This window comes from Notamacropus eugenii, chromosome 6 (genome assembly GCF_028372415.1).
Source record: "Notamacropus eugenii isolate mMacEug1 chromosome 6, mMacEug1.pri_v2, whole genome shotgun sequence".
Taxonomy (NCBI): Eukaryota; Metazoa; Chordata; class Mammalia; order Diprotodontia; family Macropodidae; genus Notamacropus; species Notamacropus eugenii.
The window spans coordinates 142,033,617-142,058,839 of NC_092877.1; the positions used below are offsets into that span (position 1 = coordinate 142,033,617).

Sequence of the window (25,223 nt, forward strand, 5' to 3'; positions counted from 1 at the left end):
AAAAGTTTTATAAAAGCTGCACTAATGTACTATTGATGGAGTTATGAATTAGTTCAATCACTCTAGAAAACAATTTGAAACTATAACCCAAAAGGCACTAAACTGTACATGCTTTTTGACCCAACAAAATGCTAAGCATATACCACACAGAAATAAAGAAGAAAGGAAAAGGATTCATTGTATAAGTATATTTATAGAGGTACTTTCTATTGCAGTAAAGAACTGGAAACAAGAGGTGTCTGCCTATCAAGAAGAGAGAACAGCTGAACATTTTTTAGATTATGACTATAACAGAACTTCATAACACAAAAGTGAATATGACAGACTGAGAAAAAGGAAAGACTCGTATGTGCTGACATAAACTGTAATGGTCAGAACTGGGAAAACAAGTTGTGCAGTAACCACTACTCAAAGTGAAGGGAAACATTTTCTTAAGATCTCAATACTGTGCCCAGAGCAGAGGTCAAATCAAGGTCTGAAAGACAAATGAAACATACCTCCTACCTTGTGGAAGACAGATGATGGTCCAGAACACAGGTGTCAGACTTGCAATCTAACTGGAGTCAGATTAAAATATAATTGGGAATTTTAAAAGAAATAAATACAAATAAAACATAGATGATATTAATTCACGGTTTTCTAAGTCAAAATGCAGCCTACTGAGGATGCACTTCCATTTGTGTTTAACAATACTAGTACAAAGGTATAAAGAAAGACGCATTTTTAGACACAGCCAATGAACTGATTTGTTTTTCTTCAGTATGCATAGTTGCTATAAGGGAGGGCTTCTATTTGGAGGGTATGGAGAAAATAGGTTAGAAGATAATAGACATGCAAAAAAAAGGCACCAATAAAACTTTTAAAAATATACAGAAAAATAAAAAGTACAAAAGAGAACACAAATATGACAATTTTGGTTCGACCATGTTAAATTTAATAAACATTTCTTTTAAAAACTGTACATAAGAAATGTTTAGTTTGTTACACAATCTTTTATCTTGTTCCTTGTAGCCTGAAAGGTTTCTTTATTGAGTAATGACTAGTTAATAATAAGAGAAAAAATGTTGAAGATGAGAATACAATGTTACCTACAATTACATTAGCTACAACTTAATCCATCTGGTCAATTTTCTTTTAACTGCAAAGAAAGGGAAATGGAGAAAACATACAGTATTTCTCGAAGATGAATTGATGCAAAGTAGACCTGATAATGAGGAGGCAAAAGATACCATGACAGCCATCAAAAACGTAATCTTCCTGTGGGTACAGAATACATCAGCGGAGACCACATACGGTTTTAAGTACAAGCTCATTTTCAAACTATTACAAGGAAGATGAGGCAAAATTGTAATTAGTATTTCCTCACAGAATGATAAAACAATTGAAGAGGGGGGAAAAAGCTATACACTAGGCTTAACATCTAGCTAAGACAAATCATACTGAAACTATATGTAGATTAAAGTGACAAAAAATGAAACAGATGTAAAAGTTATATCACTATTTTTATAATGATTTATTCTCACTGGCAGCATGTAGCAAACTACCACACATGACTACCATTTTAGCACACAATGTATGAAGGAATGGCAATAACCCTGAAGGGGATGAAGCCAGAAAGAGTGGCTGAATCTGACCAAATTTCTGCTGGAGGTGACAAAATTACACAGGCATTTAGGGATACATTTTCAAGCCCTCAAAAGAAGGTAGATTTCAAAAGAACAGAAATTACCTTTCACTGAAAGGAGATATCAGCAGAACTACTGAGCCACATACCTATTGTATCACCTCTTTAAAATCTTTTTTTTCAGAGCATTCACAAATGATAACAAGTAACTGCACCAATTCCCAGAATGCTATTAAGTTTTCTCAATGAATCTATAGCTGCTCAAATGAGATCAGCTAGAAAAACAAGGGGGATGAAAAATATCTATTGCCCATATAGAGTTAGTACAGTAAAAGATCCATCTCAGGCAAATGAAACAGATGAGCAGTGAGCAGGACCCAGATTAAACAGTGAAGTCTGAGTATTCTACAGATAAGAAGGAAACACTAAATGATTCAAGAAAGGTCTAGAGCACAATGGAAGTATTCCTCTATGGAAAGACAGGCAAAGGATGAACAAGAGCAGCCTCTTTGTGATCTGCACTGATGAAATGTGCCCACACCGAGGAGATCACACATCCAGTGAAGTAAGAATGAGCTGAACATTTGAGAGGTTAAAAGCTCTGTGAAAACTGAGAGGGAAGGGATCACTTCCAGCCACGGAAGCCAGGGCAGACTTTTGTGAAAGAAAGTGGATTTGAACTAGACCTTGAAATGTGCATAAAATGTACAGGGAAGGGCATCTCAGGCACAGGAAATAGGCTGAACAAAGGTAAAGATATAAAGAAGTACTTCTCTTTTCTCTAAGCTAGCATAATACTTGTATGTTAAATGCCATGTAATGAAGATACATTTGGGCAATGTCCCCTTGCATAGTTTTCTCTCTCATATACATATCATGATACGTATACACACATGCATACACACATACATATATAGTATGTGTGCATGTATGTGGAGAGACAGAGAGAGGAACAGTACAGTACAGCACAGCAGAGCACACGCCAGGGGTCGGCAAACAACAACAAAATATGGCCTACAAGCTAAGAATGCTTTTTCTTTTTGCATTTCACAATAAAATGGAGAAACCATTCTGAGCTTCTTGGCCCTATAAAAATAGGTGGTAGCTTAAGTTTGGGCCTCAGGCAGTGGTTTCCTGACCCCTCACATGGACAACAGTACCTTGTAATAGAGTTCTTTCTATCTCTGTCTCTGTGTGTGTGTATCTGTATACCTATACACAGATATATCTAGACATAGATATGTAGTTATATATCTAGATATACAGATTAGAGATACAGAGGCAGAGAGAGCTATATATACAGATAGATACATATATGTGTATATATACATATATGTGTGTGTGTATATAACACAAACACACACACACAACACATGCCTCATCTTCCCAACTTCCCAACCTCTAAGGTCCTGGAAGACAAGGATCACACACACACGCACACACATAATCATTTATTTATCTTCGTATGCCCCCTCAGCACCTAGCACAGGGTCTGTAAATCGTAGTAGTCAAATATTAACTGAATAAACGAACAGGGAAAGTATAGACAGTAGTAAATAGTCTGACTGGTTTAACTGCCATGAAGGATTCATGATGCTGAATAATCTAAGATTATAGAAGGCTATAAATGTCTGCAGGAGGATTTGGAACTTATTTTGTCAGCAACGAGAAGTCGCCGAGGAATTCTGAGCAGTAGAATATCTCAAAATTTTCATATGGCACAAAATACTGAGGTAGGGAAATTAACTTCTCCATGGATCAATGACATTGGCAAGAACAAAGCAGACAAACATAATGGCTTCAGTACCAAAACTATAAATTCAGAAAGCAACATCTCAGAAAGCAAATTTGTAAAGTTCAGAATTTTCTCGAGAAAACTTCAACTACCCCAAAGTACTTCAAAGCACAGGAATGACTCTCTCTCCAAAGAACTGCAGAATACTAACAACCATATGAAAAACTGCTCCCAATCACTAATTAGAGAATGCAAATCAAATCAACTATAGGGTTGCCAGCAAGCAAAGATGATAAAAGATGGGAACAGTTAATGTTAGGAGGGGTTAAGGACAGATGAAAGATACTCTTGGCAAAGCTGTAAATTTACCCAACCATTCTGGAAAGAAATCTGGAATTATACTGAGAAAAGTGACTAAAGTCCTGACACTAACTCAGAGTTCCTATTGCTGGGTACATAATACAGTGAGGTCAAAAACAGCACTTTCTATGGTTGCAAAGTATTCCAATTGGGAATGGCTAAAATAGCTGTGGTGCAAGAACACAATGGAATGCTTCTGTGCTCTAAGAAAAGATGAGTAATGAATACTAAGATCTACAGAAGCACTTACGTGAAGTAATAGAAAGTGAACAGTCTACAACAGTCTAAATGGAAAAAACAACAACAAAGCAACTGAAAATGAATATTGTGAAATGACAATGGGCCCTAAAATAAAGACATGACAAAGGCACACCTCGCCCACCTCTATGAAGAGGCAGAGGACTGTCAGTGTGGAACACTGTCCCAAAAGGCAAACTTTTTTTGACATAAGTTAGTTTTGCTAACCTGTTTTTTTTTATTTCATTATAAAGCACAGCTCTCCAAGGGAGGAAAAATAAGGATAGAATGGGAAATAAAAGTGCTCTAAAAAGGTATCAATAAAACTTTTATAACAACAAATTAAAACAATACAGAGAATCAAGGGAAGACTTGAACTGATGCAAAGTGAAGAAAAACAGAAAAATGTTACACTCATCTAGATCAATGCAAATGTAAACAACCAAAGAAACTGAACACTAATTACAATGTTCAAGTTGTCCCCGAAGAAGAAAGAAAAAAAAGCACCTCCTGCTTTTGAAGACATAAGGGCTTCTGGGTACAGAACAAATTCTTAGGCTTGATATCTTAGTTGTCTTTTTAACTACTTTCTTTTTTGCTCTTTTTTTTTTTTTTTTTGCAAAGGATGGCTCTCTGAGGAGAGGAGAAAGTATGTACTTCGAAATGAAGGGATATATCCAGAAATAATAATGATGGGAAAATAAAATCTATCAATATAATTTTCAAAAGAAAAAACATAAGCTAAAAAAAAAAGAACAACCACAGAGGAATAGGTATTACAGGACACATTTTATCATAGAAGGAATTATGCCCTAATACCAAATAGACCAATCTAGGTTAAGGGATAAAAGAGACTGCAGTTTTGTTCTAGCTATTGCAAATTTAAAATATGACATATCAAGTATCTCAAATGACTGAAGGCTGTACATATGCAAAACAATTTGGGAGAAAAATACTGAAATTCTATTAAACTACTTTAACTATCTAATGTTAAAATGTTGTTTTATGTTAAAATTAGGTTGAAATATTTAAGCAGTTTTACCATGATTTCTCCATGCACTTAACTAAATGGGGTTTATTGTACAAATCACTAGGACACTCAAGGAAAAGTAGATTTTAAGTCAGCCAATCAGTCAACTAGTATTTCTTTAGCACTTATAATGTACCAGTTAGTGTCTTAATTGTGGGAGATGCAAAAAAATACACCTTCCTCCCCACTCTTAAAAAAACAAAACAAAACAAAACATCCCCCAATTGATAAATGGTCAAAGGATGTGAATAGGCAGTTTTCAGAGGAAGAAATTAAAGATATCTACAGTCATATGAAAAAATGCTCTAAATCACTATTGATTAGAGAGACGCAAATCAAAACAACTCTGAGCCAAGAACTGGAAATCAAGGGGATGCCCATCAACTGGGGAATGGCTGAATAAATTATGGTATATGAATGTAACGGAATACTATCGCGCCGTAAGAAATGATGAACAGGAAGACTTCAGAGAGGCCTAGAAAGACTTATGTGATCTGATGCTGAGCGAAAGGAGTAGAACCAGGAGAACTTTGTGCACAGCAACAACCACAGTGTGCGAGAGTTTTTTCTGGTAGACTTGGAACTTCACTGCAATGCAAGGACTTAAAAAAAAAATTCCCAATGGTCTTTTAAGGCAAAATGCCTTCCACACCCAGAGAAAGAACTACAGAATTCAACTGCAGAATGTAGCAGATCATTTTCTTTTGTATTACATTTTGGTTTGTTACATGATTTCTCCCATTCATTTCAATTCTTCTATGCAGCACTACTGTGGTGAAAATGTATTTAATAGGAAGGCGGGTGTAGAACCTATATAAAATTGTATGCCGTCTCAGGGAGGGAGGAGGAAGGTAGCAGGGAAGAAGGGAAAAAGAAATCTAAGTTATATAGTAGCAATTGTGGAACACTGAAAATAAATAAAATTGATTAAAAAAAAACCAAACCAGTTCCTTCTTTAAAGGAGCTAACAATCTACTGAGAAGAAAACATGCAAACAACTATGTACAAGCTATATGAGAGATAAAGTAGAAATAAGCAAGAGGGACTAAAAAAAGGTATCTTGTAGAACGTGGGATAGGTTGGATCTGAAGAAAGCCAGAGAAGCCAGGAGTCTGAGATTTTGAGGAGGAAGAAAATTCTAGACATGAGGGACAGTCAGTAAAAATGCATGAAATAAGGGGGTGGCATGTCTTATTAGAGGAATAACAAGGCCAGTCACTGGATCAGAGCGTGGGGGAGCAAGAAAAGTAGGGGCTGGATTTTTCAGGATTAGTTAAAAAAAATCAGGAAAATTGACCAGTGGGACAGATTATATAATACAATCAATCAGTGAGTATTTATTAAACATCTACTAAGCTGCCAGACAGCATGTGGGGTGATCATATGTAAAACAATGAAGCAATCCCTACTCGTGATGAGAGATTACATTCTAACAGGGAACAGGCAGGAGACAAAATGGGAAAGTTAAGTGTCATGAAAACCCACAGGAGAACATATCTGGAAGAATGATGGCCAGTAGTGTCAAAAGGATTAAGAATTAGAAAAGATTCACAATGAAGAGATCAATGATAACTTTATTTTTTTTAATGTTTATTTATTTTTAGTTTTCAATATTTCCACAAAATTTTGAGTTCCAAATTTTCTCTCCATCTCTCTCCTCCTCTCACCCCAAGACATCGCGCATTCTGATTACTCCTTCCCCCAATCTGCCCTCTCTTCTATCACTCCCCTCCCTTCCCTTATCCTCATCTTCTCTATTTTCTTGTAGGGTAAGATAGATTTCTATACCCTGTTACCTGTATTTCTTACTTCTCAGTTGCATACAAAAACAATTCTCAACATTTGTTCCTAAAACTTTGAGTTCCAACTTAATGTAGAAGCGGCTAGATCTTGTGTTATCCTAATTGTATTTCCACAATACTCAAATTGATTCTTTCTGGCTGCTTACAATATTTTCTCCTTGACTTGAGAACTCTGGAATTTGGCTACTATGTTCCTACTTTTTCTTTTTGGATTTCTTTCAAAAGGTAATTGGTGGATTCTTTCAATATTTATTTTATCCTCTGGTTCTAAGAATATCTGGGTAGTTTTCCTTGGTAATTTCATGAAAGATGATGTCTAGGCTCTTTTTTTGATCATGGCTTTCAGGTAGTCTCATAATTTTTAAATTGCCTCTCCTGGATCTATTTTCCAGGCCAGTTGTTTTTCCAATGAGATATTTCACATTGTCTTCTATTTTTTCATTCTTTTGGTTTTGCTTTGTAATTTCTTGGTTTCTCATAAAGTCATTAGCTTCCACCTGCTCCATTCTAATTTTTAAAGAACTATTTTCTTCAGTGAGCTTTTGAACCTCCTTTTCCATTTGGCTAATTCTGTTCTTTAAAACATTCTTCTCCTCAGTGGTTTTTTGGACCTCTTTTGCCATTTGAGTTAGTCTATTTTTAAAGGTGTTATTTTCTTTAGCATTTTTTTTTTTGGGTCTCCTTTATCAAGCTATTGATTCACTTTTCATGATTTTCTTGCATTGCTCTCATTTCTCTTCTCAATTTTTCCCCCACCTCTCTTACTTGATTTTCAAAATCCTTTTTAAGCTCTTCCATGGCTTGAGACCACTACATATTCATTTTGGAGGTTTTGGATGCAGAAGTCTCGACTTTTACATCTTCCTCTGATGCTATGCATTGTTCTTCCTCATCTGAAAAGATGGAAGAAAATACCTGCTCACCAAGAAAGTAACCTTCTGTAGTCTTATTTTTTATCCCTTTCTTGGGCATTTTCCCAGTCAGTTACTTGACTTTTGAGTCCTTCGTCAAGGAGGGTATACTCGAGGGACCTGTAAGTTCTCAGTTCCTCCAAGGTGGCACAATCAAAGGATTGGTCTGCACGCTGGTCTGGGAACAACCAAAAACTTTTGCCCAGGATCTGGGAGTAGAATTCCCTCTCCACAACTACCTCCAGTTCCACCATGCCAGCATTCCTCCGCATTCCAAGACTGCCACTCAGGGATGAAATCTTGGTCAGCTGCTCAATTCCCCTAGGGTCTTTAGGTGGAGGGCTCCAAAAATGGACGCTGCTGCTGCAGTGGCTGCTGTGGGTGGGGCCAGACTGTGTTCCCTTCTCATCCAAGTGAAAGAGCTTTCTCACTGATCTTCGAAGCTGTCTTTGGCATTTGTGGGTTGAACAATCTGGGAACCGCAGCTGCTGCTAGAGATTCTGCCCCAAGTCCCTGCCATGTTGCGTGGCCAAGGTTGAGCTTCACTTCCGAGCCTGGTGAGATAGACCTTTCCTATCAGCCTTCCAGGCTGTCTTGGGTTGGAAATCTCTTTCACTCTGTCACTTTGTGGCTCCGCTACTCTGGAACTTGTTTAGAGTTATTTTTTACAGTTATTTTATGGGATATAGGGGTAGAGCTAGAGCAGGTCCATCCTTCTACTCTGCCATCTTGGCTCCACCTTTCTGATCAATGATAACTTTAGAGAAAGCAGTTTAAGCTGAATGATAAGTCCAGAAGCCTGAATGTGTAAGTAGAGAAAGTGGAAGAGGAACTATATACTTTTTCCAAAAATGTGACTGAGAACAGGTGAGGAGAACAAGGAATATAGGATGGTGGCCTGGGGGAGGGAAAAAGGCAAGGCCTAATGAAGACTTTTTTTTTTAAGGATGGAAGAGACTTGGACATGTTTAAAGGAGGCAGGGAAAAAAATAGCTAATATGGAAAAGTTGAAGATTTGGGGAAAGGGTGAAAATTAAGGATGTAATCTCTTAGAATTGAGTGCATATGTAGAAGAAATGGCTTCTCTAAGTGCTAGCAGAAGGGCTACACTTGTCTGATAGGTTGGAAGAAAGTTAGAGAGAACAGAAAATGATCTCAAGGAATTCTGATATGAAGAGAATGGGAGAAGAGGTTGCTGACATCAAATGGCCTTAATTGTTTTCTGTTAAGTAAGCAGCAAGGTTCTCATCTGAGATAGGAGAGAGAAGGCAGTTCTAGGGGGCTGAGAAGGGTAGAGCTGGCTTCTGTAACTTTTTGGTTTCTGTAGGAATAAGATGGGGAGTCAATTAGGAAGGAATAAAAGGAGTGTCTTAGTGCAGTGAAGACCCAGTTGAGGTTGGATAGGATGGTTAAATTTGTATCAGACCTAGTTGGCACTGTTGTTCAACTTCCAGTTTCACTCAGGGGCTTGTGAGTAGGGGTAAGGAAGGCAGAAGGTAAAAGTAATCTAGGGCTAAGGTTTGGCAAAAAAAAAAAAAAAAAAAAAGGTGATAGAGCATTGGGGCAAGGGATTTAAGAGCAGAAAACAGTGAACACTTGAAATGGTTCAATGGTGGGTTGGAGAGGGAGGAAAAGGATGCCAAGATAGAGATAATAACCTGAGAAAATCCTGAGTAGACAAGATGGACAGAGAAGAACAGATTTAGAAGATGTAAAGTACAGAGAGAACAATGAAAGAAAGTGCTTGATAAAATCAAAGACTCCAACTCCTAGAATAAAGACTTCCTATCTGATAAAAATTGCTAGGAAAACTGTAAAGTAAAGTAGTCTAGTACAAGTTAGGTAGATATCAACAAATCATACCATATACCAAGAGAAGCTCCAAATTGATATATGATATGGTACAAAAAGATCATATATAAAACAAACAAGAGGACTAAATAAGAAAATAAATCCTTTCAGAACTATGGATAAGGAAAGAGTCCAAGACCAAAGAAGAGTTAGAGACAGAACATAAAATAGACCATTTTTATTAGATAAAATTTAAAAGTTTTTACACAAATCAATGTAATTAAAATTAAAAAGGAAACAGTTAACTAGGAAAAATCTTTATAGCAAGTTATTCTAATAAAGATCTCGTGCAAGATACAAAAAGAACTACTTTGAATATATAAGAATAAGAGTCATTCACCAATATGTAAATAGTAAAAGGATGTGAACAGTTTTCAAAAGAAATCCAAGCTACCAATGGCTACGTAAAAAAAATACTCAAAATCACCAATAATTTATAGAAATGTAAATGGAAACAACTCTGAGTTTCCATCTCACACCCATCATATTGTTAAAGATAAAAAAGGAAAATGACAACAGCTGAAAGATTTTGGGCCAGGAAACAGGCACATGAAGAGATAATTTGGAATTATACTCCAAAAGTTTTTATACTGTGTGCACACTTTGACCCAGTGATGATGGGAACAGCAACAAGAAGGGCTTTACTGAAGGTCTGCACAGCTCTTTATACATCTTATTTTATCTTCACAATAACCTTATGAAGTTCCTGTGCTATTATTAACCCCATTTATTTTGAGGAAACTGAGGCTGAGGAGCTAGATGATCTAGGTTACTGCTGGTCAGTATGTGAGGAAGGATTTGAAAATCCAAGTTCAACAGTCTATCCATTATACCACCATTATGCCTGTAACCCAAAGACATCAAAGAGAAAAAGAATCTAGATGTACAAGAATACTTACAGTAGCTCTTTTTTGTAATGGTGAATAATTAGAAACTAAGTTGGGGTGCCCAGAAACAGGAAGATGGCTGAACAAATCACGGTGCATAAATGTAATGGAATGTTATTGCCCAACCAGGGAAGACTTCCATGAAATGATGTAGAGCGACGTGAGCAGAACCAGAAGAACAACGTATACAATAATAACATTATAATGACAAACAGCTTCGAGGAGCTTAAGAATTCTGACCAATACAAAGGCCAAGCAGAGGACTGACTAATCAGGAAACCTGCGACGCACCTTCTGACAAACATCTGATGAACCCAAGACACAGAGTGTGGTGTACATTTGGGAATTTGTTGTACTTGACTATTCATATTTGTTGCAAAGGTTTTAGTTTCCCTTTTCCTCAATTTAGGGGGAAGGAGTTTTTGGAGGGAAAGGGGAGCAAGACATAAGGGTACCGAGAAAAGGGAGGATGAAAAGGACATTGAAACCTGTTTTTTAAATGGAAAGAAGGAAAACAAAAGTCAGGGCAGAAATAGTAACAAACAAGAAGGACAGTTCTGAAAGTAGCATTTTAAATTTATTATATAATCAGAAAGGCAAGATGCATGTGATATACATAGGTTCACACTGTGAATATAAAAGTGCTTATTTCAGTGTTTGTTAAGTTCAGGATTTTATAAAATGAGATATATAAACACATGCGTGTTGACTGATTTTGTGCAGGCCATTCTCCCATACCCAGAGCTTCTTGCATTCAGTTTTCTCTTTACTGAAATGCTTTTCTTTCTTCAGGGCCTAGATCATGTGCCATCTCTTCCATGCCTTCCTTATCTTCCTAAAACTGAAACTGTTCTCACACACTCATTTTTATATAGTATTTCAGCAGCTCCTTTGCCCTTAATACAGCCTTCTTTATATCACAGTGTTTTGTTCCCCTCCTTAATCTCCAATCACCGTTTTTAGCTACTCAAGGTCCAATACTGTATTGATTTTCACTTTTATATTCTCAACACCTAGCACAATGAGATGCATAGTGGGCACTTCTTAAAAGGGTGCTGCTGACATGTAGAATTCTGAAAGTAGCCCGGTACGGTGACAAAGGCAATGGGCTGGGACTCAAGGTACCTGATTTCAAACCCTGCCTCTGCTACTTACTCTTGATGTGGCCCTGAACAAGTCCTTTCATCTATCTGGGCCACAGTTTTCTTTTCCATATCATGTCCTTTCAGTTTCTAAGCTTGATCCTACAATTTCAGATCACAAAGATTTTTTTTTAAATTCACATTTAAGACTGCTGATTTTTGACTGAAGTTTAAGAAGTCATAGACGTTTGCTGGGAAAGATTTCCTTTAAAAGATTCAGACTTTTCTGATTAAAGACATATATTCTTAGCTCTTAATGTAAAACTATTCCCTATACATTTATTGCAATAATTTTCTATAATGTAAAACGAAACTCAAGGACATCACTAAAACGTAAGGGCTTTACAAATTCAAGGGAGGGCATCTTGTTTGGTAACTCTGCTCAAGCAAAGTAACTTGCCAAAAGCTAACCCAACAGTCAGCTGGATAATATGCTGAGAAGAGCCAGACTCTCGCTCTACCATTTACAATAGTCCTGAATCATTACCTTCCACGCCTCATGGGAAAGTTATTGTGTGTCCTTTGTTCTCAAAGAGGACCATGACATCAGGAAGTGAACCGGACTGAAGTGAGGCAGGGCTGTGCAGTCACCAGCCTCGCTTTCTCCTCCAGCGCCATCTGGGGCCAGTAGCCAGACATAGATCGGGATGACTGGAGATGGCCCTGGATGGCCTTCTTAGGCTAAGGTCTTTATGGGAAGTAGACTATAACATGGGCAGCGAGGTGGTACAGAGGAGAGAGTGCCAGGCCTGGAGTCAGGGAGACTCATCTCGCTGAATTCAAATCTGGCCTCAGACACTAGCTGCAGGACCCTGGGCAACTCACTTAATCCTGTTTACCTCAGTACCTCATCTATAACATGAACTGGAGAAGAAAATGGCAATCCACGGTGGTCTCTTTGCCAAGAAAACCTCAAATGGAGTTATGGCTGAAAATGACAGAAGGACAAGAAGAATATATTATGCTGGAGCAGCTTGATGGTGCAGTGAATAAAGCAGTGGCCCTGGAGACAGGAGGACCTGAGTTCAAATCCAGCCTCAGACACTTGACACTTACTAGCTGTGTGACTTTAGGCAAGTCACTTAACCCCAACTGCCTTGCCTTCTTCCCCCCTCCAAAAAAAAAAAAAGAATATAATACTCTCAGGTTAGGTACTGTTTCAAAACAATCTACTTGGGCTAGCATAGTTTATACAACTTTCTATTATTATGAAGGAAATCTTGACTTTAGAGTCATTTTAAGTACATCCCTAAGGTTATCTAGAAAGGTGCACCGGAAGGTATTACAGCTTTTTGATAATGTCAATGGAATAGTCTGATCTTCAAGCAGTAATCCTTCAAGGAGACTGGAAAAAATGCAGAATACTAGATATTTTAGTTGTAATATGGTGAAATTGTTGTGCACAAAAACTTAAAAAAAAAAAGGTAGCAATTTTTTCTCTTCTAATTTTAAAAATTACTATTATTGCCAATAAATAGCAAAACTAAGATAATTCTTTATTTTATATTATGTAAATGAACCTGAAGTTATTACCAACAAAAACATCTAATGACTTCCTCCATCTTCATCCTTCTTGACCTCGCTACAGCCTTTGGCACTGCGGATCTCATTTTTTCCCTGGACTCTCTCTTAGTTCTCCTCTTACCTATCTTACTGCTTCTTCTCAGTTTCCCTTGTTGAATTTTCAACCAGGTAGGGCCTGCTCACTGTCAGTACACCTTATCACTCTATCCTGGTCCCTATTCTTTTCCCCTTCTTTACTATTTTGCTTGGTGATCTCAAAAACTCCCATTATTGTATGCAGATGATTCTCAGATTTATCCAGCCCTAACCTCTCTTCTGACTTCCAGTTTCACATCTCTAATTGCTTAGTAGACATCTCAAACCGGATGTGGACATTGCAAACAGCATGTCCAAAATTAAAATAATCTTCTTTTCCCAAAAACAATCCCCTCTTTCTAACTTTCCAATTCTTTTAAGGAATAATCTTTTCCATTAGCTGCTCTGCTTGGATTCATCTCCAAGAACATCATGCCTTCCCCCAAGATGAGCTCATCATCATGGAGACTGGTTCAGCTTTGATACTAACACTTCAGCATTCTCAGTCGCCTCTCCCCTCTGACTGGAAGATTGGAGGGGGAGGCAATAAACTCCTCCCAAAGCCTCGTTTTATAGAATGCTCAAAACTTTTCAGCTGACTTTATTTTCCATCAGCTGCTTTGGTTGGTTCAACTCCAGTACCCTCACTTGAGTCCTGATCCTTCCCCACCTTGGTATACTGTCATCCCTTTAGATTATAAGCTCCTTTAGGGAAAGGACTGACTTTCTTTTTCTTATTAGTCTCCGCAGAACTTAGCTCACTGCTTGGCACACTGAAGGTGATTAATAAATGTTTACTGACTGACCATCCTCCTGTCACTGAGGCTTACAAATTAGGTATCATCCTTGACTCACTCTCTCCCACACTTCCATATCCAATTTGTTGCAAAGACCTTCATGATATTTCTCCTGCACACCATCTTCTTTCCTCTAACACTGCTATCACTATCATACAGCCCCTCATCAACCCCCATTCCTAGACTACTGCAAATACCTGCTGGTTGGTCTCTCTGCTCCAAGCTTCTCCTTACTCAAATCCATCTCCCCTCAGCTGAATAAGTGACTGATTCTCCTATGCTTGGGGCAGTCTGATTAGATCACAACTCTCCCCTCCATTCAATAAACTCTAGTAGCTCCCTAATACGTCCAAGAGCAAATATAAAATCCTCTCTTTAGCTTTTACAGTCCAAATTGACCTAGCCCCTCCCTACCTTTCCAGTCTTCTTATTCTTTTCCATGTACTCAGCAATCTAGTGACACAAGCCTCCCTACTCTTCCTCACACAAGTCACTTGACCTCCTGTCCCTATTCATTTCAGTAGCTGTCCACCATGCTTGGAATTCTCTCCCTTTCATCTCTGACTCCCAGCTTCCTTCAAGTCCCAGTTTAAGTCTCACTTTCTACAAGAAGTCTTTCTAACTTATCCTTAATGCCAGTGCTTTCCCTCTGCTGATTATCTCCCATCTATCCCATAGATGGCTTGTTTGTACACAGTTTGCATGTTGTCTTCCCCATTACACTTGGAGCTCCTTGACAGCAGGGACTGTTTTTTGCCTTTATTTGTATTCCCAATGCTTGCTTAGCACAGCGCAGGCCCACAGTAGGTGCTTAAGAAATGATCGTTGATTTGACCTACATGAGTAAATAAACCAAAAATAACCAAAAACATAAACGAAAGCCACCTATAACATACTCTAAATTTTGTGTACTGGGAGGCATTTATGGGGTGAAAAAAGAACATTTTTAAAAATTTAGTTGGATTTTCCATTCAATTTAATCAGTCCTATAACCAATGGAATGTCTATACATAGCTTTACTCAAAAGATCTTCTAACAGTTCACACTAATTTAATGATCTGTCTTAGCCCTGAAGTCAGAACAACCAGCAATAAAGCAAAATCATGTAGAACTTTTAGTAGAAGCATTTGAAAATAAGCTTAGTATTCTCCTCACCTTGGCTTTTAAAAAGAAAACAGTGCTGTTTCTTCTCCTTCTCTAACTTATAAAAGCAGGAAAGTGGTGAAACAAATTCATCAAATGGAAGCTATTTAAATGCCAGCCAAATTTTCTACAAGACCCTGAGCCTCACAGTATTCAGTGATAACATTCTACAGCAGCAGCCAAACGTTCTGGTCTATTAGTGTCAAGTTGGCGGTGTGTGCTCTTCCAGCTCTGCAGGGACACAAATTCTATGTGTCTGGTATATTTAGTGTTATTGCTTCTCAGGAAAATGATGGAGATATTCATATGAGTGTGTGTACGTACTCTGTGTATGTGTGTGTGTGTGTGTGTGTGCGTGTACTTATACTACCATAGTTAAGGTAAAATTAAGGAGATTATCAAAAAGAATCATTTTCTTCTACAGCTTTCTGAATTTTTTATACTTTATTTTTACTATTAAAGCTGCTTTATAAAAACAAGGCTGCCACTAAATACTGTATAAAAGAAAATAATTGTTAAACTATTAAAATTACTGAGTTACTATCAAAGTTAGTAATACTTTCAATAGAGTTTAAAATATCTTTTCTCTAATACATAAAGTGGGAACCCTACACAGGAACACTTAAAATTTCTTTTTTTTTAAATTACACGGGTAATGTAGGTACCTATAAGCTTGTGCATGTATATGTACATCTATAGACACCTGCATATATATGTGTATATATACACATACACACTATATTTAAGTATACATGCACACACACACACACACACACACACACACACACACACACACACACACACACACACAGAAGTGTGCATGTATAAAAATAAACAACAAACCGCTGTGAAATAAGAACACCATCACTGAAAGTGAACATTATTAGGAATAAGCTCCAAGCCGAACAATCAAGGACAACGATGACATCTAGTGGACACTTCCAACACTCCACACTCACCCTCCGTTCCACAATCCCCACTAAATCACAAACACAACAGGGCTCTGAGTGTCAACAACAAATGGAAAAAAGCCCACAAGGACATGAGAGTCAAATAGACAAAAAAAGAGATGAAAATCATGCAAGGGTAGATTTCCAAACAAACAGGGCCGCACGCTGAGAGGACCAACAAGTCTAATGAGAAACTTCAATGCTAAGGGACTTCTTACAGCCCAGAACTGCCCCCAAACCATCCAGAATTCCAAGGACAACAGGAAAGTGGGAGGTCAACAAAAGCACGGGCAGCTCTAGCAACCGTGGCAGCAGTCTCCCAACCTCATCAGAGCAGCCAGAGACATGTGTAATCTAGAGGCAACAGAAAAAAGAAGGCTCTACCCGAAAATCCTGCAATGGTCAGGAATCCACGTCAGGGACACTGGAAGTCAGCAAGAGGGTCAGGAGAGTGTTGTAGCATTCTGTCCTGAGACATTAGAGAGGACCCTAAAGATTTAAGCAAACTGAGTCTCTGAAAGCCAGGTGCACTTAACAATGAGAGCAAGAGATCAGAGCGAAACGTAGGTGACCCAGGCAGAGAGCAAGCAGGGGTCCTCATGCCACCTGAAAGCAAAGCAAGAACCAGAACCTGGCCCTGATGTGAAGCACTAACTAAAACACTACACCAAAAGAGATGAGTAAACCAAAGAAAATACCAATTACTACAAGAAATTTTATCCAGAGATGTCCCAAATGCAATCTAGGAGCAAGTATTGTATAACTGTAGGCAGGGACTCAAGGGAAAACAGATCTTTCATAATGACTACAGGAATACCTAGAAGCAAGAGAGTTTTAAAAATGAAATGAAAGCTCTGCAAAAAAAAAGTAAAAGGAGAACAGTAGGAAACATAAAATGGCAAATGTTACTGAACTGACTCTGAAAATGAGAAAAGACAAAGCATCAATGACTCTATGAGACAGCAAGAAATATTAGAACAAAATCGGAAGATTGAAAAAATATAAAATACATGATGTAAAAACAACTAACCTGGAAAACAGGTCAAAGAGAGATAACAATTTAAGAATTATTGGACTCTCTAAAAACCATGATAACAACTTCCTGTAGACTTCAAGAAATCTTTAAGTAAAAACTGCCCAAATGCTACAGAATAACTTATCCTGCAAAACTGAACATAATCCTACAAGGAAAATGACTTCAAACCTGAGGAATGTAGAAGTGTATGTATATGAAGGGCTAAAGTGTGACAGGAAGAAGGAAACCATCCCAACTTTAATTCTTCAAACATTCTGAGAGAGTTAAGTAAGAAAAACAGGGGTTTCGGAGGGGATGCTGTTCTGAAGGTTTTAAGAGAAAGGAGAGTGAAAGAAGGAATGCGCTAATGTAGAGAGGAGGAGGAACAGTAAGATGTGATCTCTCATGTGAGGGCATTAGGAAAGTGTACTGCCAGCATGGAGGAAGGGCATCAGATACACCTCATTCTTACTTGAAATGAACATACACAATCTGGTACAGAAACATGTCACATGTACATTAGCCATGGCCATAAACCAAACAAAAGCCACGAGCCTCAACCTGCACTCCAAGGTGACACGCTCTTTACGTGGAGCTGACTAGCAAGGTTCTTCATGAGGACTCTGGAATTCTAGTTGGTCAAGCAAAACAAATTCTGTTCTGGGATAACCCAGTGTGATGGCACAGTGGTTAGAGAATGAAAACTGGAGTCAGGGAAACTTCCATTCACATTCAGTCTCAGATGTTTATTAGGTGTGTGACCTAAGGCAAATCATTTAACTTGTCTGTCTCCATGACTTCAACTATAAAATGGAGGTAGTAACAGTACCTTACCTCCCAGTGTTGCTATGAAGATAAAGTGAGATACTTTTTATAAAGCATTTAATAAAAGTTAGTTTTTGTTATTAGCAAAAATGTCAGACAAGCTTGCTGCTTTTACATTTCAAAGCATAGTCTTTCTGAAAAAAGTCTCATAAACCGAATAAAATTCAAAAAAAAAGGAAAACGAAATGTTTCTAAAATAGTCCCAAAAGAAGTAAGCAGAAATAACCTTTTTAAAAATACTTAAGATTTTCCTTTCATATCACAGCAACTTGTTTCTATCAAAAAGCTATTCCACTGCACAAAAGCCTAAAAGATCAGGTATGTCTGAAAAGCTGTAATTGACTTACTCTGATTTCCTGAAGGTTGTGAAAATTATTTCCTACTCTGACGGAGATCTTGCTTGGAGTGTAGCTTTCATCGGATTTGTAGTCTGCATAAATACATAATGTCTTCACTGTTGTTTTTCTTCTGTAAATAATAAAGTGAAAAAATTAATAGTATAAGAAACAAATGTCTTTGGTAAAGAGACAAGCCAAGAAGCATTGATAAACATTTATCATGTGCCAGGCATGGGATACAAAGAAATGCAAAAAAGCAATCCCTGTTCTCAAGGACAGTAGAATGAGGGATAGCATGTAAACAACGAGGTACAAACAAGATACGTACTAGATAAACTGAAGATAATCCCAGAGAGAAGACACTATGATTAAGGAGGACTAGGAAAAACTTGCTGTAAGAAGTGAGACTTTATTTGAGACTTGATGGAAGACAGGGAAGCCAGAAGGTAGAGAGGAGGAAGGACAGCATTCCAAAACATGGGGGACAGCCAGTGAAAAAGGCAGAGTGTGAAAGGACCATCACTGAGAGAGGAGAGGGTGAGGAGGGAGCAGTTGACACCTGAGCCTCACTCTCACCTGATCTGATCGAAGAAAGAAAGAACACACACACACACACACGAGCTGGGCACAGAAATATACTTCACTTAACCAGGAGAAAGGGAAAAGGAAGACAAAATAAGAGGAAAGACAGATTAAGTAGATGAGTCCTAAGCAAAACAAACTCTAAGAATATACGAAAGTATTTATAGCCCTTTTCAAGCCTTATAGCAAAAAAAAAAAAAAAAAAAGGAATCTGAAGGGGAGAAGAGCTAAACATGTTTTGATATATAAATGAGACTAGATACTACTATACTCTAAGAAATAATGAAGGGAATGGTTTCAGAGAAATCTAGAAAAACTTACATGAACTGATACAAAATGAAATGAACAGAGCTAGCAGAACAATTTACATAACAATAAAAATATGGTAAAGACAAGTCAACTTTGAAAGAATTAGGAACTCTGATCAGTGTAACCACCAACCATGATGCCACAAGACTAATGATGAAATATAAATATGCTAGAGGTAAAGGACTAAGAATGTAGAATGAGGCACATATTTTTTGGACACACTCAATGCGCACATTTGTTTTGCTTGATGATACATGTTCATAAGAGATTTTGTTTGTCTTTCATTCTCAAAGAGGAGAGGAGAAGGTAGATTTTTGCTGATTAAAATTTTTTTTTAAATTATGCACAGCATATGGCAGCCTTCTGGTCAGAAATACGTCATCTCCTAATTGTGTCAGTCACTTCCAACCCCTCACAGATCTGAAGAGGTGTGCCAACATTCTGTAGCTTCTAGTCACCTGCCTTCCAAAGAGAACTCGCTGTTACTCTTCATGGACTCACTTCCCAATGGCCAGCATACTGACATACCTTCCTATTTTCTCCATCTCTATGGTACTAAATCTCCTGTTGTCAAAAAACCACCTCTCCCTCTCCCAACTCATTTTGCCCATTTCCTCACTGCCAACCCCTTAGCTGTATACCCTTTATGTCCTGGAGCTTGCTCCAAAATTAATAAACTTCCTCACATCTTCTAGTTCTGCACTTCTTCTATCACTCATTAATCCAACCTTAATCCCCTAACAGATCATATATCATGGATTTATCCTTTATGTGTTGTTTTTTATATGTCACTTCCCACATTACAATCTCAGTCTCTTAAGGGCAAGAACTGTTTTCTGTATTTGTATCCCTACAGTTTAATATAATGCCTGGCAAATATTTGTTATTGCTATTCAGTTACATGGACTCTTTTACTGACAAAGATAATGGACTGGTTTGCCATTTCCTAATCTAGTGGATTAAGGCAAAAAGAGGTTAGGTGATTTGACCAGGGTCACACAGCTAGTAAGTATCCAAGGTTGAATTTGAACTCAGATCTTCCTGACTTCAGGTTCACTGAGTTACCTCCCTGGCAAAAAAAAAAAAAAATAGTAAGCACTTAATAAATCTTTGCTAACTGATTAGCATAAGAAAAAAAATCAAACAGACCTAATAACACATTACTAATACGGGAATCATTTCTGGATAAGCTGTTTGTATAAAAACTATTTGAGCAAAGATCAAATTAATATAAAACTAGGAGAATGATGAGGAAAAGACATGAAATACAATTAAAATAACTCCCACCTAACCTATTTAAACAAATTTGAAATGAAAAAGTGGAAAATAGGTATGATAAAGGATGCTGATACTAAACAATTTCATATACAAGTACGACTGATGTAAATAACAGTTTTGATTCTTTGGCTACACTACAAGACCAAACAGGACCAAAGAGCCTAAAAAGCCCCATTATCCACAAATGCTTTGACCTACTTGCCAAGCAGAAAGATGTAGCAGTCAAGGGCAACATACATTTAAAACATAACTTCATTTGCAAAATCATAGGATGAAAATTGACGGAAGATTATAAACTGAAATGCCTAACAAAACAAGTACAGTGGAAAAAGGAAAAACACAACAATATAAAGAATCTTGGCAAGAGACCCAACTAAGCAGAGTTATCCCAAGAACAAAAGGATGAAAGGGTGAAACTGGAAGAAAGAAACAACCTGACCAAAGATGGAAATTGCTTTAGGAGATTTTTATAACAAATCATTTTCAAGATTAGTGAAGCTCCCACATTGGAGCTCTACCTTCACTTCTAGATGAATTTTTTTTTTTGAGGAAGCAGAAATAACACTAGAGGGCAAACATGACAAAAGCAGTTGTACTAGACCAATTATTTACAGAGGGGGTCCATACTGGAGATAAAATCTTGAAATCAATGAAGCATTAATTCTCAACAGTTCTGAAAGAAAAAAAATATTTCAAAGTTATGGAAAAAAATCTTGGAGCTTCTTGCTACTTCCCTCCTGCCCCCAACCCCCCAAAAAAGGTATCCAAGGAGGTCTGCATTTGCAGAGACAGAACAAAGCCCTTCCTTAAAGTCTTTCTCTCCAACCTGCCGTGTCCCATAGAGATGTCAAAATAACATGACTCCTTGAAAGACAGAACAGATAGCCTTGTATAAATATCCTCTTAACATTAATACAAAGTGAGGCATAAAAACAGAAAGACATATGCTTACTAAAGGTGTTTGTCACTATCATAGATATTTAGTGTGAGTCCCAATGAATGACAAATGTCTACTATCAAGACTCCAAATTCAGTTGGATGGACAACCTACAGACATCATCCATCAGAGTGTGCATGCATGTGTATGTGCATTTATCTCTATGTGACAGCCACTGAAAACAGATAAAGCCTAGTAGTCAAACAAGATAAGAGGATGTTAGCTTGCCTCTGGGAAATTACAAGTCTTTTAATGACCCCAATCTTCTCCCTAAACCAATGATACAACTTTATAACACAAATATTCTTGTGATGATGCTTTATAGCCATTAGTCATGCAACACTACATTAGCCAAAGAATCAAAAGTGAGAATCACCTGTTGGGGTGTAAGCTCAGTTCCATGTGGACAGTCTCGGGCGGGTAAAGGTGAGAGCTTCTAAACCTTAGAGTTCTCATGAGGCCCCCCAGGAAACAGCAGGGAATTGAGGAGTGAGATCTCGTGTATTTCCGCCTCTTCCCGTGAGAAACGTGATGGGAGAGAGCATCCCCGCCCTCGAGACTGGCCCAGATCTGGGCACACCTATTGTTATCTAACAGGCACGGTATTCAGGTGCAAACTATGCGGCCGGAGAGCTTAAGTAGGGTCAGGGAAGCCTGAAGGCGCTCTTAGCGCTGAGGGGCCCTTACAGGACAGAAGGCCCCTTTTCCTCTCTTCGTTCTTCCCTCCCCCCTCTCTCCCCACTTCCACTTCTGCTTTCATTCTCTTACTGTAAGATCTTTGCCTCCTTGGGAGATTTCTCTCTCTCTCCTAAGGAAGAGTTCCCCCTGCACATGTAACCAGGACCCTGAATAAAGCCTAACCCTTGTTCGACTCCGGAAAGTCTCTTCTCTCATACGTTTATCCGGTTTGGCCAGCCGAAGACCTGTGATAGGTAAGGTAAGACTCGGGTAGCCCTCAGGCCTCTAGGCCTGGCAATCACCCAAAAGGGCAATGAAGAAAAATACACAATGGATACAGGCAGGCATTTATATAGCATTTTATGATTTGCAAAGGAATTTGCACATGGTTTCTCATCTGAGCCTCACAATTCTCAAATCTTGGGAGCTAAATGTTATAATCATCCCCATCTTACAGATGAAGACAGTGAGGCACACAGACATTGTCACTTGCCCATGATCACACAGCTAGTAATTATGAGTACATACTCAAATTCATTCCTTCTGTCTCTCCTAATATTACAAATATAGAATTACACAAAAGCAACAGTGTAAAGGATCTCAGAGAAAGATATGTTGCTTCTGAGTTTTTTTTTAAAGGGTCACATGGGGAGAGCGAGTTATGAGGTCAAGAGAAAGCAAGGATAATTTCTAGCACACTGAGATGAGCTATATAGGATGGAGTCATGTATGGACTGCAATCTACATCTTTGGCGGAAAGAATCACATTGATGAGATCACATAGCTGCTTGAGTAATTCAGAGTCAGGTGAAAAAGTATAAAGACACATGAACACCTCAGTCACCTGATGATTTTATTTAGCAAACTTAACTATATGGAACACAGTCAAGAAATTGGGAAAATCCAGTAATATCACTCATTCAATCCTGATCCTCATTTTCATAGATACATGAGAATCAAGCAAACTAGTCTTCATTCAATTCCATTTTCCCGACTCCATCTGCCCTGATCACAGTGATACCTCGTTTATCAGTATTTAACAGCATTTTACTCTATGTGCTACATAATTTAGCAAGATTATAAATTATATCATATTGCCTCAGTATGACTTCATGTATCTGAATCTTTTTTCTCCATGTGTAAATTCCTTAAGGGCAGGGGCCATGAGATATACTTCTATATCCTTCAAAATATACAATAATCACGATCATGAAGGTGGACAGTCGATAAATATTTGTGGATTGATCTGACTATAAGTGACCAGCAATCTCTATTAACAATAATTTTAAAATAGTACCTATTTTACATACAGCTTTGAATTCTGCAAACCACTTTGATTCCCTATCTTGTCACATCTGATTCTCCTAACATTCTTGTGAGGAAAGTACTCCTGTTGTATTCAGATGAAGAGAATGGGACTCTAAAGGGTTGAAGGACTCGCCCGCACGCATGCACACAGCTGGTGCTAAAGGTGGCATTAGAAGGCCAATCTTCCTGACACCTAGGCTAATGCTCCTTTCTTTGCTATGATGCCTCATTATTTCCTCAGGACTGCCCTACACATTCTTCTAATAAAATTTGATTCCATTAATAAAAGTGAGAGGGGCAGAATAAGGCAGATCATTTTCTTTTGTATTATGTTTTGGTTTGTTTTATGATTTCTCCCATTCATTTTAATTCTTCTATATAACATGACTAAGGTGAAAATGTATTTAATAGGAATGTATGTGTAGAACCTATATAAAACTGTATGCTCTATCAGGGAGGGAGTGAGGAGATAGACGGGAAGAAGGGGAGGGAGGGGAAGAATCTAAGATATATGGAAGTGATTGTAGAATGCTGAAAACAAATAAAATAATAGTAATAAAATTTTTAAAAAGTGAAATGGGAAGAGAGAAAGCAAAAAAAAATTCTCTAAGTGGCCAAAATAGATGGAATCAAGTTCCTGTAAATTTTTCTTGGCAAAGCTCCTCAAATCTTCATTTACTCATATTTTAAATATCATTTAAATGCTTCGCTAGCTGACTTCCCAATCCATAACAGATTATATGCAGCAAATTCTAATTAGGTTTTGATGGGAAAAACACCTAGAAAATTATGTTGACAGCAGTAAGAAGTGACAACTAAGTCTAATAATGAAGGAGATAAAAGAAAAACTATGGAATTGAAGATAATGTCAGACTTTTATGCTGCTGGTTAATTTTGCAAAACTTTTCCTCCCTCCTTTTTATTCTTTATTATAAGGGAAGGCTAGGGAGGGTGGGGAGGGAAGGCTACAATGGGGAAATGAAACTTACAACCAAAAGATATCAATAAAAACTACATTTAAAAAGAAATTTATAAAAAGTGGGTAAAACTCAAGAAACACAGCAATATGGGACCATTTACTGTAGAGGAAAATGGATATACCTAACCCCTCAATAGGCTTATCACTATATCTAAATACTAGACAATAACAGAAATTTCTGGGTCATGAAAAAAATTATGTCCCATATGTAATTTTCTTTAAAAAATGGTTTAAGTTTTTTAAAGTATTTATGTCTTTCACCAAGGACTGCACCCAAACCCCAAATAAAACTCTGTCTGATAACAAAGAAATACAATTAAGTAAAATAAATTAACACATTGCCTTCTTTGGTAATTTTTTTTAAAAAATTTTATTTTTATTCATTTATTTTTAGTTTTCAACACTCACTTCCACAAGATTTTGAGTTTCAAATTTTCTTCCCATCTCCCCTCCTCCTATGCCAATGGCATGTATCCTGATTATCCCTTCCCCCAATAGTAACTGTTAATGTTTCTCTCCCAGTCTGATGTCTTTCTTTTTCTTGGCCTCATTAAAGGGGCCATGCCCTGGTTACTTCTTAAACAGGCCTATTCAATGAATGGGCGTTGCCTCATCCTAAGTGAGTGCCAAGGTCTCCCAGTGCATCCTGGGTCATCTCTAGTCATCCTGATGAGTACTTGGTCACTGGATTCTGATGGCTGTAGAGGAGAAGTGAGGCTGGTGACCTCCACAGCCTTCCCTCACTTAAAGTCAAGTGCGAGTCGTGTCATCATTTTTCTGATGGCATGGTCTTCCTCAGCAGCGAAGGACGAACACAATCCTCCCTTCTATCAACTCCCCCCTGCCCCAGGTCTCATCTCCCCCCCTTCCCCTCCACTGTAAAGGCTTTTTCTTGCCTCTTTTATG

At 37.9% G+C, this 25,223-nt stretch overlaps 1 protein-coding gene across 13 annotated transcripts in view; it reads right to left on the minus strand.

Moving 5' to 3' along the window:
• The window catches only part of ANAPC10 (anaphase promoting complex subunit 10), a 196,311-nt gene that overhangs the window by 148,011 nt on the left and 23,077 nt on the right, over positions 1-25,223 (minus strand). For 11 of the 13 annotated variants that reach the window (XM_072621166.1, XM_072621169.1, XM_072621167.1 and 8 more), the window contains one exon: positions 18,256-18,376. In XM_072621166.1, coding sequence (XP_072477267.1) covers positions 18,256-18,376 — 121 coding nt within the window. Of the gene's footprint in view, positions 1-485; positions 558-18,255; positions 18,377-25,223 lie in introns of those variants that run through there. The other 2 variants (XM_072621171.1, XM_072621172.1) reach the window with 1 other exon arrangement.